At 39.0% G+C, this 16143-nt stretch overlaps 1 protein-coding gene across 1 annotated transcript in view; it reads right to left on the bottom strand.

Moving 5' to 3' along the window:
* ARFGEF3 (ARFGEF family member 3) overlaps nt 1-16143 on the bottom strand; it is a 103942-nt gene that overhangs the window by 52453 nt on the left and 35346 nt on the right. The window contains exons 5-8 of the mRNA XM_009281469.2: nt 9716-9784; nt 4464-4586; nt 2885-2927; nt 1788-1866 (exon numbers count right to left, since the gene is read on the bottom strand). Of these exons, the coding sequence (XP_009279744.1) occupies nt 1788-1866; nt 2885-2927; nt 4464-4586; nt 9716-9784 (314 nt within the window). The remainder of the gene's footprint in view (nt 1-1787; nt 1867-2884; nt 2928-4463; nt 4587-9715; nt 9785-16143) is intronic.

Raw genomic sequence — 16143 nt, forward strand, 5'->3', positions numbered from 1 at the left:
AGGAGATACCAAAATTGGCCTTGAAAGAAATAAAGGCTTTTCATTCATGGAGTTAGTTCTTTAACAAGCCATCCTAATTAAATTTATTTTCCTCAGATTCAACCAGATTCCTTTACTATGCTTTGTACATAATTAGAGATCCTAACAGTCTAGGTACATAATTACAAGCATGAAGTAAATCATGGCTCAGCAAGTATTTTTAAGTCCTCTGAATTTCTTATTGTACTTTATCTACAGCATGCCTCAACCTGTTCTAATTCAGTACAGTTTTATGGGGAGCTGGGATTGTAGATCTTTTTTTAAAAGACTTTAGTGATTTTGAGAGATCCTGTCAGGTAGTTTAGTTTTGATATTTCATAACCAGTAATTCAAAGTGATTATCATTTGGTGGACAATACTTATCAGATGATAGCTGTTTATAGCTTTACATGTGGGCAAAATTTGATACAAAGAATTAATCTTTCAGCTGGTTTTGCCACTTGCTATTGTTAGAGACACACTTTGAAAATCTCTTCTTATTGTCCTGTAACTATGCACACAACTAAGAAAAAAAGTTCCTTTACAAGATTCAGAAACATGCTTTTGTTTTCCCAAATGCTGTCACTGATTAAATAATGCTAAGTAAGGCACTCTTCCCATTCAAATCTTGCTGTAATTAGAGACACTCATGGGAGGAAAGTCTATAGAAGAACTGCACACAAAGATGTCTGTGCTGTCTTCGGCTCTGGTAGCTCCTAAGCCATAGACTTTCTGAAAATGGTAGAGCACATAAAAGGAAGTACCGACGCATGCTTGTTTTGTATTTCTCCCATTTCCCCGAGTTCATCACAGGCTACTTTCAGAGACATACAGTCCAACCAAAGAGACAACGTTATGCTACATTTAAAATAGTTTCAGATTGGCTTTTTCGCTACCACTCAGGTGATTTGCAACTGGCAGTAGTAGCAAGTTAAATCTTATTTTACTGATATAGAAACAATGTCGTCAAGAACGAACTTGTTTTTCCCTTAAAACTTTCAAAGTATTTCCAGCTTGCTATATTTCTAGCTTTTAAATAATTGCTGTATAATGTTTGCATTGCTTTTAGCCAGTTTGTCACCTCTAACACTTCAGGCTTTTTTTGGCTCATTTCTTAATAGACCATTAGTTGAGCCATGCTAGAATGCCACAGGAAGTAACTTTTAACTCATGACTAAGTATTTACTGATACAGTACTGGCCAACAAGAGACTCTAGTATTTTAATGCAGTGTAACACCCTACGACTGCCCATAATAACGGCACTTTAAAAGTCAGGCTCATGCATTTCCAAGTAGGTAGAGTGTATGATATTCCTAAATTTAAGGAATGCTTTGGTAATGCAAATTATTTCAATTAGATAAATGCTGCCTTTCTAAGAAGGACATACTAATTCATTCTGCATATTAAATGTTTCTGTTAGGTTTTTCCCTGTCTCTTGTAATTGTTGTTCTCTCTACAATGGTTGCTTTCAAGCCAGAAAAGAGAACTTCTCCTTTGACAAGTATTTTGCTGCTCTGTGGGAGTTACTTATAGATTAGATTTCCTGGAAGCTCTTTAAAGCTGAACAGTGCACAGAGAAGGCAAATCAGCTTCTCATCTCAAGTGATGATTAAATTAATGCATCATGAACAATACTTCCTCTAATAAACACTTCATTTCAGCACAGCTTTGCTCCATAATCCCAGAACTACAAGAGTACAAACACATGTATCAGTGACACTCTGAATCTCCAGGTAATAAATTCAAATTATAAACTGAAATAACTCACTTTATGACAGCCTGGAGCTTCTCACAGAGCACAGTGAGGACAGATACAACATCATCACAAAGCGACTCAGCTGAAGTACCTCCAAAAAGGACAAAGATCAAAGGCATTACATATGTGCAGCTGGATTACAACCTCAGATCACTGCATAGACTTTCAGAGTTGGTTGGAGCTTCTAAACAATGAGCAGGGCTGCCAAAATTCATAGAGAAGATGCAGTAGGAAAAGTCCTAGACTGGAAAGTGATCTCCACACAATGAAAAAGCAGTAGTGTTAAATCCGGAGAGAGCATCGATTGCTTACACACATTTACAGAAGATCAGCTGAAATCCAATTCAGATAATAAAATAAGTATATAAATAAATAATAAAAAAGGGACTGGCTCCAGTACTTCTACATGGCAGCTAAAATTTCTGTATCTCTCCCTGTAGTTTGTCTCTGCTACACAGCTTCTGATGTCTGACCAGGTCCTGAACTTAACGGGACGCTTGTGCACTTCAAAGATTTTAGCCTCCATCCACACAAGTTCTCCTGCAGAAATCCAATGAGAAGATCAAAAGCAGGGATTATTTTTACCTATCAGGGAAGATGGTGGAAGTTAACCCAGAATAGGAGTAGGAAGAATTCTCTTGTAAAATAATAATTTGGCAAGCGTGAACACACCTTTGCTAGTGATGTGCTTTCAAAAGCTGCCGTTATACAAACCGCATCTCTGGCCTGAAATACAATAACACAATCATTTCCAGATTCCACATCCTACTCTATGAATCTGTTTCAATTTAGGAAGTAAAGCCACTTACTAAAACTTTCTCCAGAGCACTGAAACTCCTTAATTACAGAAGTTAGCACCTTGAAACAATCATTTATTACTATGTTGAGTGCAATGCTGTTACCATGGTCCAAATGAAGACACAACTGAAAATACCAGGAACTAACAGGGCTGTCTCAGTTCTTGCCACAGGTAACATCAAGCTATGTAGAAGGTAAGAAATCCTGAAGATGTAATTCCTGTGACATCAAACAGTACTGTGCTGATGAAAGGAAAGTGAAGAATAAAAAAGCTGGATTGGAAGGAGTCACTAAAAAAGTGGTACAAATACCTTGAGTCTTGAATTTCTGCAAGGCGTCATGGTTTTCAATTGTCTGTTGAGGAAAGACAACAGTGGTGTAATCAGTGAAAGCAGTAGAAAAACACTGTAAAAGCAGTACTTTAACAGCAGAGCTTTCTTAACAAATCCATGTCCTCTATCTGTTTTGGGTTTTTTGTTTGTTAGGTTTTTTTAAGTGAAGCTTTTGCATAACATTTTCAAAAATTCCTTAAGATCTGTTTTAACAGTCATTTAGATTTAAGGAACTCACATCTCATTGAGCTGAACTAGGATTTGTAAGTCCGTAAGGGATTTCCTACACCTAAAAAACCTCAGTAATAACTAGGCATGTAGGTCTCACTGAAAATAACTGAGGAAAGCATAGTCTGGATTTCACAAAGTACTTAGAAACCAAAATCAATTGAGTATTAGAGCGTTTATCACATTGTCATCGTTAATGTTACAGTGCCAACACAATTAATGGCAGTCAGGAAATGGAAATGACCTCTTACATCATTTGGTTCAGCTGCGGTATAGGATTCTTCCTATCAGTGCACTAAGGGTCAAGCCAAATTCTCCTCTCAAGCACCAACAACAAACTACCAGGAACTAAATGCAGCTCTCATACTTTCACCTACTCCTCAGCTAAGAACAGAACTAACAAAATTCAACTTTCAGACCCAAACTGAAATATCAAAACTACTGTTTTTGGCTTGTTTTGGGTTTTTTTTGTTTTTTGGGTTCTTTTTGTAAATGTTTTGGCTAGTAAAATTAATCTACTTAGCACAGACAGAAGATAGGTTTAAGTAAATTGATTAATTCTGTTCTGCAGTTGCTCATTAGGATAAAAGTAATCTAGTCTAATAGTCCAAAATAGAATTGATCATTTTAACCCAAAACAGATGTAAGGAAAATAATCTGTACAACTACAGTCCTTAAAATTTCCTAATAAACAGAAACTGACTTTTACAAATAGTACGTTTTTGATAATACGATAATATACAAAGCAGCACGGACGAATGTAAGAAGCCAATGTAATATCACATGTGCCCAGAACATTTACAGTTTTGCTGACAATGTGCTGGGATTTCATCCAAACAGCTCTCATGGATTTTAATAATGCAATAAATAGAATATATTTTTTTGCTAACAGCCAAAGACTTTAATAAACTTAAATTATCTTCTACAAAAAAGTAGAAGAAAAACCTCAATTACACTTTCCTTAGTTGAGCATTTGTTTTGATTATTTGTCATGCAAAAACTTTTGGCAAGTGGATTTCAGTGAACCTCAGGAAAACACGCAAACAAAATAAAGAATGGAAAAGGAAAAGGCCAAGGCAGCCTGACATCAGAACAAAGCCTCTTTTGTTTAATGGAAGGAGAAAAAAAATAATCAGCCAAGTAGAGCTGACAACGTGAGAGCTGCGTTTCCAACAGACTACTCTGAGGCAGGCGCGGAGTCAGAGCCCAAAAAAGCTTTTTAACAGGATTAATTGTGGAAGTGTCAAATAAAAGCCATAAGGCACAACAAGCCAGTACAAGACACTGCAGCCATGGACGTGGAACCATTTGTTGATGCCAGAAGGCTCACCATATTTTCTTGCTTTTGTCGTAACTGTAAAGTCAAGTCACTCAACATTTGGCTGAGGGTTGCCCGCACAGCGGTGTTAATGCTCCGCTGGTGACAGCTAGATACATATGTCTCAATGCAAACCTGATGAGGAAACAAGATAGCAGTACATAGATATGAACTGTAACTTACCAGTAACACATTTTAGGAGGATACCAAGGTCTCTCGCATGCAGATAGTCAGCCTTCCTTACTATTTCATATTGCTTTATTAGCACATAAAAAGTTTTCAGCAACATGGAAAACCGAGTAAGTAGCATCTAGAAGCAGCATGCAATTCATCAGTTAGTCTCACAGCTGCAGGAATGGTAAGGCAAAATTGGCAAAGTCTTCCTTCCCCTTCTGTCAAACCCAAGTGATTTTGGCACTTGCCTTGCTCTGTAGATAGTTCCTTCCCTAAATGCTGCCTCGATTGTTCATTTCTAGATACTTATTTGTAACTATCACTCTGCAAGTCTGTATCTGCAATGTACATACCCTCCAATTCTTTAAGGTTGTTGCTTCTGTTGTATAGGTATTTTCCAGTTTTTCTATAACTAATTGTTACATACTGCAGCACATCTGAAAGCCTAATACAGAAAATACAATGTGTTTTACCATAAATAACACAAATAATTGCCTTTTAATAACTGGCAATCAACCCGAGGGCTCCTCAGCTCAGAGATCCCACAGGAGCCAAGGTAGCAATGAAGAACACTGATGGATCATCCAGTTCCCAGCTCCATGCCCAGCTGCTCGCAGTTTTTTGACACTGTGCTGTGACCAGAGTTGTGCTTGACTTTTGCCCCCAGATGATGTTACACAAATAGTCACCAAAGCATAATGCAGCTAGGATCCTGGGGACAGCACACTGCAAAATGCAGTTTCTATCCCTGATCAGCTTTTCTGTGGGAGGTGTTGGTCTCTGGAAGAGCTGCTATAACTGTAAAAACCACTGTAACTACTGCACAGTAACTACTAAGTGGCTAACAGTCTTGATGGAGCTGAGTGGGTTTGCGACAGCAATACAATCTTCTCAGACTGTGACCCGAAGAAGCAGTTTTGGTCCTTTGACCTACACTGAGTTTTATCATTAACAATGACCGTAAAAGAAAAGTAAATGACTATTCACATACTTTCCAGTCTTTGTGGTTTTATTTTGCCATCATTCGGATATATAGCTAGTGAGAAGAACCATGAATATAGATTAAACTAGCTGTGGGGAAAAAAGTAATTAAAAAAAAAAGTGTAAATTATATGCATGAAGAGTATACATAAATGCATCTGGTGTATGTTTTCGAATGAGAAGGATATTACACAATGTAAAGCCAATTTTATAGTTCCCTAACAAGGATGAGTTTTTAAGAGGGGAAAAATAGAAGTGATCTGATTATATAGGCTAATCAGTACTGACACGGGCACATGGACAAGACTTGATAGTTTCTAACTCGTACTGAAATGAAACCAAGCTATTCCATTGACTAAGAAAGAAAGGCTGTAGGCTTGAGGCTATAAAGTTTACGATGAACATGTTGCTGGCGCATTTCTGCATTTGTTAAGAGTGGAAAACAACATAGGTATGTTCCTAAGACCTTTTTGACCTCCTCACTTTGGGTGACCTCACATCTCAGCATTTCAATAAAGCCATGAGTACAAGAAAGCATGACTGAGTTTCTGGGATACAAACTGTATCTTAAGTGAGTGATCTAAGACGTCACACATGGAAGCCACTTTATTATGGCTCTTGCCTTATTTGCCTTATTTTCCCTTATTTCCCAACTACACTGAGAGATAGCATTCCAAAGCTTTTCAAGTGTATGTATATCTCTCATTATCTCATGCTAGAAACACTATGCAAATGACATGAAGTGAGCCTGATTATCTCCTTTGACAATACACTAGAACAGGTTACAGTTGAATGCATTTGCAGGATGTAAGGGACCAAATCAACAACGTATCTCTTTCTTGTTGCCCTTTTTCAAGATTCCAAGATCCCCCAAATAATAACCCCCCAAAATAAGGGATTTTATTTAGCTTGAGATCAATCAGTCAGTGATGAAGATGGTCTTGTAAGTTAAAAGAAGGCCTGGACCAGCTCTGCCCATCATTCAGCTATCACCTGAACTCCAGTGGACAAAAATCCCTAAAGCCTGTTAACCATGTACAGCCCTTTGCAGAGACCAAACCATTCCAGTGCTGCTGAGATCATTCTCTTGAGCTGTAAGTCTTTTTCTAGAGTACCTGAATTAATTGATGAAATACCATTCTTAGAGGTAGGCTGACTTTCTGGAAAGAGCATGGTTGATCCCTCCTTTTTCTCTCCCCTCCCCATGCTGGCTAATGACCAACAGTACTATCCACTTGAGCTCCGATCTTACAGAAGGCCTGTGTTCTAAAATGGCTGGGCAAGGTACCTTTTGAAAAGCCATTGATGAAGAAGCACCAGTAAAAATGCAAGAGCTCAGGGCCCCGAGGAGGTGTGCAATGGACATTTTGATCATTTCATGCATTCGGGGACTTCCAGCTCTATGGCATGCAAAACACAACTAAGAGCAAAACACAGAAGGGTTAGCCAATGAAACACAACAGAGTCAAACAAAACAAACCTCCAAAAGGTAGATGGGAGTAACAAAACACACATAAAACCAAGCAACAGTCAGAGCATAAACTAAATTTTCTTGCAGGGGTTTAGGCAAGCATGGGAAGGTGCACACAGCAAGATTTAGTCTGTTTTCAATACTTAAGCCACAAAATATAGTACTCCTCATGTTGGATGCTTCTGTAATTTGAAGCTGATAATATTCAGAAAGATTTGGAGTGCCATTATTTTTTACAAATGAATTGAGAACAATCAGGCAGAGCAAAACGGCCAGACTGTATCCTTGTTTGTCAGAGAGTCCTCAGAGAGTTCTACCAGTAACACAAGCAGCACCTTTTCAATTCTGCAGTGACTCCACTTTGCTACAGAGGGTGGGTTAGGAAAACTAAGGGACTGACTTGGAAAGATACGCCAAATAGCAGAGCAGAAAGCTCCTCTCCGCCACCTTTCCCTTAGAGCAAGTCAGAACAATAAATGCTGAGGCTAAGGAAATGCTGAACTCAGAAATAACTTTCTGTTTCCTGCTGTTACAGAATTCAGATACAAAGGCATATTGAGTCCAGCTGTTATAGCCTTTGCCTTACCTAAAACCTGGCCAGGAAGAACCTGAGGAAGCATGTATGTGCCTGGCGGGACTTGCTAATTAGAAAGACCTAGGCATTCACCGAGGCAGTATTTTCTCGACTTGCATGGGGAAAATAGCTGTAACTCCAAACACACCAAATACAAACACACATGCTCTGTATTACAGCTTGTTCCAATTCCCTGAAGGAAATGAAAGTTTTGTTTGCTTTCTGGCACATCTCATCAGCCTGCATCAGGGCTTCTGTTCATTTTAAAAGAAAAAAGACAAACTATCATTGTGCTAACGTGTACCACTACACTAGCAAAGGTTTTTAAGAGCCAGGCTAGCCGTTTGGGAATGAAAGTGAAGTGCAACTACCAAGAACAGCAGGGTTTAACTCCACTCTATGAAAGAAAACTGCCATTTTTCAGGATGCTTTAAATGAATAACAGGCCTATTGTTATCCAAATTTACAGAGAGAACAGAAAGTATGATTTCTGATACAGCTTATAGCACACAGACCATGACCGATGGACCATTTTCCCACAGTCTTAGGCAGTGCTCTTAAAGACTGAAATCTGAAGGGTTTAGAGCCATTAAATGCTTTTCCCAGTTAGTATGTTGTCTAAGCTAGAGCTCTTTAACTACAGCAAAGAGATGCACTAAGCTGAATTCATCAGCTTTTGCCTTCCATGTTAGAAAACCTGCTAGGAAAGACTGCAGCAGGGGAAACTATCTGTATTTTCTTCAGTTTGGGACACTGACCTAAAGAAGGTTTAGTAAAACTTAAAAAGCTGTGGCTTGCTCTAAATACCAATTCAGTTCATCCTTGCTGCAGCATCTACAGGTGGGGCTTACAAAAACTTCCAAATATAGCCAAACCTTATGGATTTGGAAAATATAGCCTAGCCATACCGATTTGGAAGTCTCGCATAGCACAAGAGAAACCAAAGTCTAAGCTGTGCACGACATCTGGAATGAATACTACTTTTTTTTATCCTATACATGTTATACACACAAACTGTTTATGTTGTATCCCTGCCTTTTAAAGCCCTTTTGTTACAAACTGGCAGCTGTTTTCTTTGGTTCCCTGTTATCCCATTCTCAGCTTCCAAGGGACAATGCAAGGTCAATTTTATTCCTAAACTTAGAAAATACAGTGGTAAAGTTAGCTTATTTTTACATGGGGCTTTTCTTTTTTACAAAATACCAAAACCTGAGAAGGAACACATCTCTAAATGTCTACATACACTTGCAGTATAGGACATGTATATAACCTTTACATTGCTCCATGGACATTAGGTCTCCCCATACCACATTAACAATATAATTTTATAACATATCGTGCACACAACAGCGCATGCTGCACAGGAGGATTAAGTGTTCCTGTGCATCTTCTCTAACCTGAGCAAACAGCCTCATGGCTTGCTACACGCTGTACTAAAAATATCACCCATCTACAAAGGCTCACTTAACAGACCTGCAGGTATGTTTTTCTACAGCCAAAGCTCCTTTGCAATTTAATTCAGACTAAAATCTAATGGAGTAAAGGGAGAAGAGTGACTAATAGCACCAGGACAACACCATATATTTAGAGGTGTAATAAATTTTTTACTTGGATGTATTAGGAAAGAGATACACACAAGGCTAACAAGGCACATCGTGGCACTTGTGCTAACATGGCACGTTATAGCCTACACACCTCTCTTGAGGAAACTTCATTAGTTTTAGACTTGCACCAGGTAAGGAATCAGCACAATGCCGTGTTATAAAGAACTCAAGGGAATTTTTTTATTGCAAAAGGCAAAGCAAAGTAAATATGAGGAGTAGTAAATACGCAACATGGTAGTATACAATTGTCAGTCAGTTTCCAAAAGTGCCTTCCCATGCAAGCCCAACAGCTCTGCCCAACTTGCAGCTATTTCTTCACACTAGATGTAAGGTAATACCAGTCCTTAAGATGGTAATTGTGATTTGAACTCGTTCAGTTTCAGGGTATGTATGGAAGACACACTCTAGGTAGCGGGGGAACATTAAGTGACACAAGCAATAGTACAACAGAAGCACTTACCTCAGCAATCTTCAACACTGAACTCCCATTCAGCTCAAATGTGGAGGTATATGTTATACAGAGCAAGACCTTGAATCAAGAAAGGGAGGAAGGAAAAAAATTAAGGTTCATCTGTTACTGCCTCCCTTCCCCACCCATGTGCTTTTAGCCACAGCTCCTTCCATTTTTAAAGCAGACATCAGAAGCTTCTTAGTACCACGTGTTACTGGGATAAAGGAGATAGCACAATCAAGTCGCACAATCAAGTTGCTTCCTCCTGAGAAGTTGCAACTGTTGGCCCCAGAGGTACAGCTCAATGGACAATTTATTACTGTCTCCTACGTCTGACCACGGAACGAAAGACAATCCAGTGATCAACTCTGGCCTTGGACTCAACAGCCAGAATCCATTCATATTTTATCCACAAGCTTTGCATGATTTATAATCAGTCCTTCCGTTCATTTCTATCAGTATAACAAAGGAGGAAGGAAAAAATGCATACAAGTTATTACTTAGGTGACACAGATACATACGTATTATGTGAAACAAGCCATTAATTACTGTTTGACATGAGGACTTCCCAGCCTAGGATATTCCCAATAAGTGTATTGTAGTCACCTGATAACGAGCAGCTAAAAAACAATTCATAAGCCCCAATTCATGAGGGAAGGCTTGTCCTGTCTTGAACTCAGCAGGAGGAATAAGAACTAAAAACCCCGTCCAACACCTTACTTTGAAGAGAAGGGGAGTGGGAATGTGATGTGATGTGATCTACCAGGGGGTAGTGTGGTGGGCGAGTGGGGAAATGTGGTGAGAGGTGCTGTGGTGTAATGCCTTTAGTGTCTGGATATGTCCTCCCTCCCTCCCCATCTCCCTTTCCAATCCCTCCAGCCCCATGGAAGACTGAGAGAGTCTGAGCTACTTACTGTCCTCTCTCCTTCAAAGCATAAAATCCCTCCAGTGCCGGAATTTATGCTTTGCTTGGTCTGAAATAGTCTGAGTTTTTTGGGTTAAGTGTACCAGGAAAATATCAATCACACTAACACTAATGTATTGGTTCCTATAACTTCCTCAGCACCTAAAAACTACTGTTCTCTGCTTCACAAGGCAATTTGGGGCATCAGGTAAATTAGCATTACTGACTGTTAACCATTTCTTTTATTTATTACATACTTCTCAGTGGTACTAGGTTTTTGTTTTATGGACAGGTTCTGTGCCAGCTACCAACACACAACACCCTGGGGTAATCTCCTTAGCCTAGAAAGCAAAACAACCAACCAACTTTGCTACAGTGTGTCTGATCAGAGCTTTCAAATAAACAAACAAAAAAAGGAGGCAAAGGGATGCATGTTTGGGAAGATTATTGACCTTAGGTCCCTGTAAAAGCGTCATTTTTCTAACCTTTTATTGTGTTGTGCAGTTTCCACATTACAGTGGAACAGTAGAAAATTGTAATGTAACAACTTGAAGCAGCAAACTAGATCACCTCTCAGGTGCAAGCTGTATCATCTCTCTAGGTAGTGATGATCTCTAGAACCATCTCAGAGCCTTCATAAAGGACAAAAAAAATGCTGATCTGCGGGTTAAGAGAAGCAGACAATTCCAATATAACACCACTTAGCATGCTGCAGCCACTGAACACCCATCATTACTATTGAATCTCTGCTTGGGAGAATACTCCTCTTTGCAGTTATTTTGCACCAGGGAGGGGGAAAAAAATCCATTACTGGAAAGCAGGCATTTAATAACTGTAGGGGAATTTGAACTCTCCGTACAAGAGAAGCTTTGAGCATTAGTTACTTCTCTTACAGGTACAGACGGAAGAGTCTGTCCATGGATGAGTGTGCCATTTTTCTGGAGAAGGACATTATGGTTCTATGACATAAATAATCCCCTTCGCATTTTGACAGTCAGACTGAAAAGCTTCTATGCACTGAAATGCACTGCATCTTTACAAATGCTTTTCTCAGCATAAAAACTGTATTTCACTATAGGTTGTCACACCTTACTCCAAGGTTGTTTTTGTTTGCTTCTTTGTTTTGTAAATAAAATACCAGTCAGGAGCTTGATCCTATTCTTATGGGAAATGTTTCTACTATAAAAAGTGTCACAAGAAAACCATTACATAATGGCAATTTTACATTTGTCTTTATATGTTATTTTGCCCTGACTCTCACTCAGTCCTTCATAAATGGAAGCTGAGTAATTTGGATAAATACTAGAGAGAACAGAAAAGGGTGTGCTACTCTTCTGAAGTACAATAGTCCTAGACTATAATCTCTTTTTCAGATATTTAGTATTTAGCTTTAGAGCAAAGCAAAGTTTCTGAAACAATTTTCTTCTTCATAGCTTCCCTTTTCTATGAAATCAGCAAAATGGATATTTTCATCTTAAAAGTGTTACATAGCCTACCTCGGTATTACAAGGAGAGATACAAGCTATAGAGCACTAACACTTGAACTTGACAGAGAAGGAAATCCGTTCCTAATTACAAATTATTAAGAATGCTGCACTTCATATTTCTTGATATGAACTCTGCAAACTTCTCTGCAATCTGCTGCATTTGCTGGCACGTGGACAGGTGCCAGTGAGGAGGAACAGTGATACCTTTTTTTTCCTGTCCACAGAACAAATCCTACAGAATAGCTGAAAAGTAAACAGTCAATTATAAAACCCCTCAATAATCTCATTTGGTTAATAAGTACATAAGTTATGAGGGTTGTTATTTCCATCTGCTGCTCAGCCTACACCTGCAGAATTTAAAACTTCAAAACTGAACAATTCTGTTCGGCACGAAGTGAATTCTAGACTATTGGTCAGCCTCGCATCCAGCCATTGGGCCCCACCTTGTCAGCTAGTAACTACCCTGAAATTTTATTGACATTTCTAATAGTTGTAAGAGCTCAGCAGCTGGCTAAAAAAATATAGTCAGTATTTAAGGAAAAACTGTGATTTGTACTCTCCATACACTGCTGTGTAAAACACAGGTGTAGCACACAGTTCATAAACCCAGAGACAGAAAACTGTCACCTCCCACCGACAAATCTCTCCTTACCGTGCTAAGAGCCAAGATGGACAACCAGGCCCATGACTAATCTTATTCAGCAGTTTGTGTGTCCTGATTTTCCCTACTTGTAAAACCTCATTTGCTTTATGTGATTTTCTACTCTCTTGTACCATCTTGGCTTTGTACAGTTTGTTAATACCTAACGCTTTGCACAGATCAAAACCTGGAAGCCATATACTACAATACATGGAAGTACACACCAGTTCAGGCATTCTTCTAAGCCCTTGCTATTCAAAATCTCTTCTCCCCCCCCTTTTTTTTTTTTTTTTTCTAAAATTTCCTACCTTTATAGAGCTGAACTGTGAAAAGTTAGCACATATATGCCTAATCCTTTCTGTCACAAGTGCCAACAACCTGCTTGTAACAGGTGAATGATAGAAAAGTCAGATACCAAGCGCAGTAAGGAAGTGATGATCAAAAACCTTGCTATGAAGCAATAGGGAATTTCAGCAAAAAGACTGCTAAGTTTTGACTGCTACTTTTTGTATAAAATGAGATGCAGGAACCTACTAGCTAGAGAAAGGGCATATGATCTGATGTGATCAAATGACAGAATAATAACAAGTTATCAGCCAGCATACGCTTGGCTTACTCCACTTGCTACTGTCTTCCCTCACAAATCATTTGTGAGATCTGAAAGATGGTCTCTGACCAATGCACAAGACTGCTCTCAGCTATGATTTCCATCAGCGCTGCTGCAGGGCTCATTTACAGTCTTGGCGATGCTCCAGACACTCAACTCATGTGTCTTCCCATTTATGTGGAACAAACTGGAAGACAGCAGGCTTCTCTTTTAGATTACTGGATGAAAAATGGGATTAAAAACAAACAAAACCAAACTTAATCATTCAGATCCACTAAAAACACTGTCTCCAGACAGTATATCCCATAGGCTGCTTAACTACTCATGACACTAACTCAAGCAGTCTGTATTCAAAAAAAATAAAGAAAAGAAAGATAGGTTTTCTTGGGCAATGACATTTTGTGTTTGCAACCACTGGTAGTGGAAGCAGAAACAAAACTACAAAGCAATTCCTAGTAACATCTTCAGTACAAAACAAAATTGAAAACCAGCTTTTACTGTGTGTTACTGTGATGAGATCTTAATTGGTATGGACTCTAAAACACATTTTTTTTTTCTTTTTTTTTTTTTTTTCTTTTTTTTTTTTTCAAGAAGGACCTTACATGACTGTAGAGATAAGTTTCAAAGTCACGCAACCTCCAGGATGTTTTAATTGGCTTGCATTATCTTGCAAATGCCTGGAGGAGATCACATTTCCACAAACATCTTATCCATAATGAAAGTATTCATTTTAATTACTGTTGAAGCTTTGTCATGGAACAAGAAATACAGTTCCTATTCCCTGGAGTCCGAGGGTACCAACTGTAGTATAAGAGCACATGCACAGATAGTTTTCAAAATAAGTAGAAACAAACAAACAAAACAAAACAAAAAGGTGATTCTGATGATATAATGAAGGTCAACTGACACAAAATGTACAGGATTTGAATTGCAATGTAATTAAACTGACATTACAATGTCTATCCCATATTTTAAGAGAAGTCTCTTAAAGAGGGAAAAAGAGGGAACATTTTTAGATTGTAAGACTGCTAAGTGTTGCTAGCCAAGTTCCCCAAGTGCTTAGCACATATTTGTATTAAAAGACAATTCTCACATTGAAGAGCTTATGGTGGAGTCACATCAAATAAACAAGGTGTGTAAGAAACCAAGTAATATCCCCCAAGATGGAGAAAGAGGGAAAGGTACAAAACTTTAAAGCAACTATAACCTGTCATCACCTGAGGATGCTTCAGCACTTCACTGCATTTAAGTGCCAAGTCCAACATCCATATGCTACTGCTATCCTTTTTCTATTTCAGCACTCAAAGTCCCATTGGCAAAATCCTCTGAACATTCATGTTTCTCCTAGTTGGGATGGACATAGACACTTTAGTCCTTAGAGTGCTGAATTTTGCAGCCACCTCTAATCCCTTTGTGGGATTCATAAAGGAAGCCTTTCCTGACTTACTTTATTTGCAGGCTTGTAAACTTGGATGCAACATATGCTCAGATGATTCTCAAATCCTCCCCCCAGGAGGAAAAACCCAGCCAGAAGACAAGGCAGGACAACCCTTTATCTCGTTCAGTAATTTGACATTTAAAGCAGTCATCCAGTATTTCTGCAAAATAGTTTGGACACGAGGTGTCCTCCTATTTGGCAGAATAACTAGTAACCTGCTCATGTCTCATTCTTCGGCCTTGAAGGAAAACCAAGGGCAAGAGAAACGAAGTGCATTAATGAACTCATGTACATTGTGTCACCGTGTATCACTGTACAAAACAGCAGATTTTAATTATGGAGGGAAAGAAGACAGCATCTCCCATCAATCAGTAAACCCATAAAATGCCTTGCTATCACAGCAGCAACTGGTGCTCAGCATTATGAATGCACCAGGGCTTCAAACAAAAGGACTGTATCTGGTATAGATACATTATCAGTGGTGACATGCTGAATGCTCCCAGAAGGCGATGCCCATTAGTTCACTAGACTAAAACAGAAATACTGCTGAACACTATTTATGGTGCTATGAAACCAAGTGAAACTTCTGCTTATGTAGTACAGTTGTAGAAGGGAAAGAAATTATTTAAAGCAATTGCTTAATAGATATTTAAGAGGTTTTCTTAACAGCTCTGACAAGGGCTTTTATCTTTAGAATTATAACAGTCAAAGACAGGGAAGATTAAAAAAAAAGGCTGACTAGCAGCACTGCTAGGATGGCATTTCCCCCTTCACGGATTACAGCCTATTTAGGTACACTGCATTACTTTATGAATTAGAAGATATGTATGTCCTAGTTTCAGCAGGGGTACAGTTAATTTCCTTCCTAGTAGCTGGTACAGTGCTGTGTTTTGGATTTAGGATGAGAACAAATTGATAACGCACCGATGTTTTAGTTGTTGCTAGGTAATGCTTACAGTAGCCAAGGACTTTTTAGTTTCCCATGCTCTACCGACTGAGAAGGCTGGAGGTGCACAAGAAGCTGGGAGGGGGCACAGCCAAACTGGCCAAAGGGACATTCCATACCATATGACGTCATGCTCAGTACATAAACTGGGGAAAGCTGGCCGGGGGGGCCGCTGCTCGGGGACTGGCTGGGCATCGGTCGGCAGGTGGTGAGCAATTGTACTGTGCATCACTTGCTTTGTGTATTATTATTATTATTATTATTACTATTATTATTATTTTATTTCAAGTATTAAACAGTTCTTATCTCAACCTATGAGTTTTCGTACTTTTGCTCTTCTGAGTCTCTCCCCCATTCCACCGGGGGGTGGGGAGGGTGAGCGAGCGGCTGTGTGGTGCTTGGTTGCTGACTGGGG

This window comes from Aptenodytes forsteri, unplaced genomic scaffold (assembly GCF_000699145.1).
Source record: "Aptenodytes forsteri isolate BGI_AS27 unplaced genomic scaffold, ASM69914v1 Scaffold82, whole genome shotgun sequence".
NCBI lineage: Eukaryota > Metazoa > Chordata > Aves > Sphenisciformes > Spheniscidae > Aptenodytes > Aptenodytes forsteri.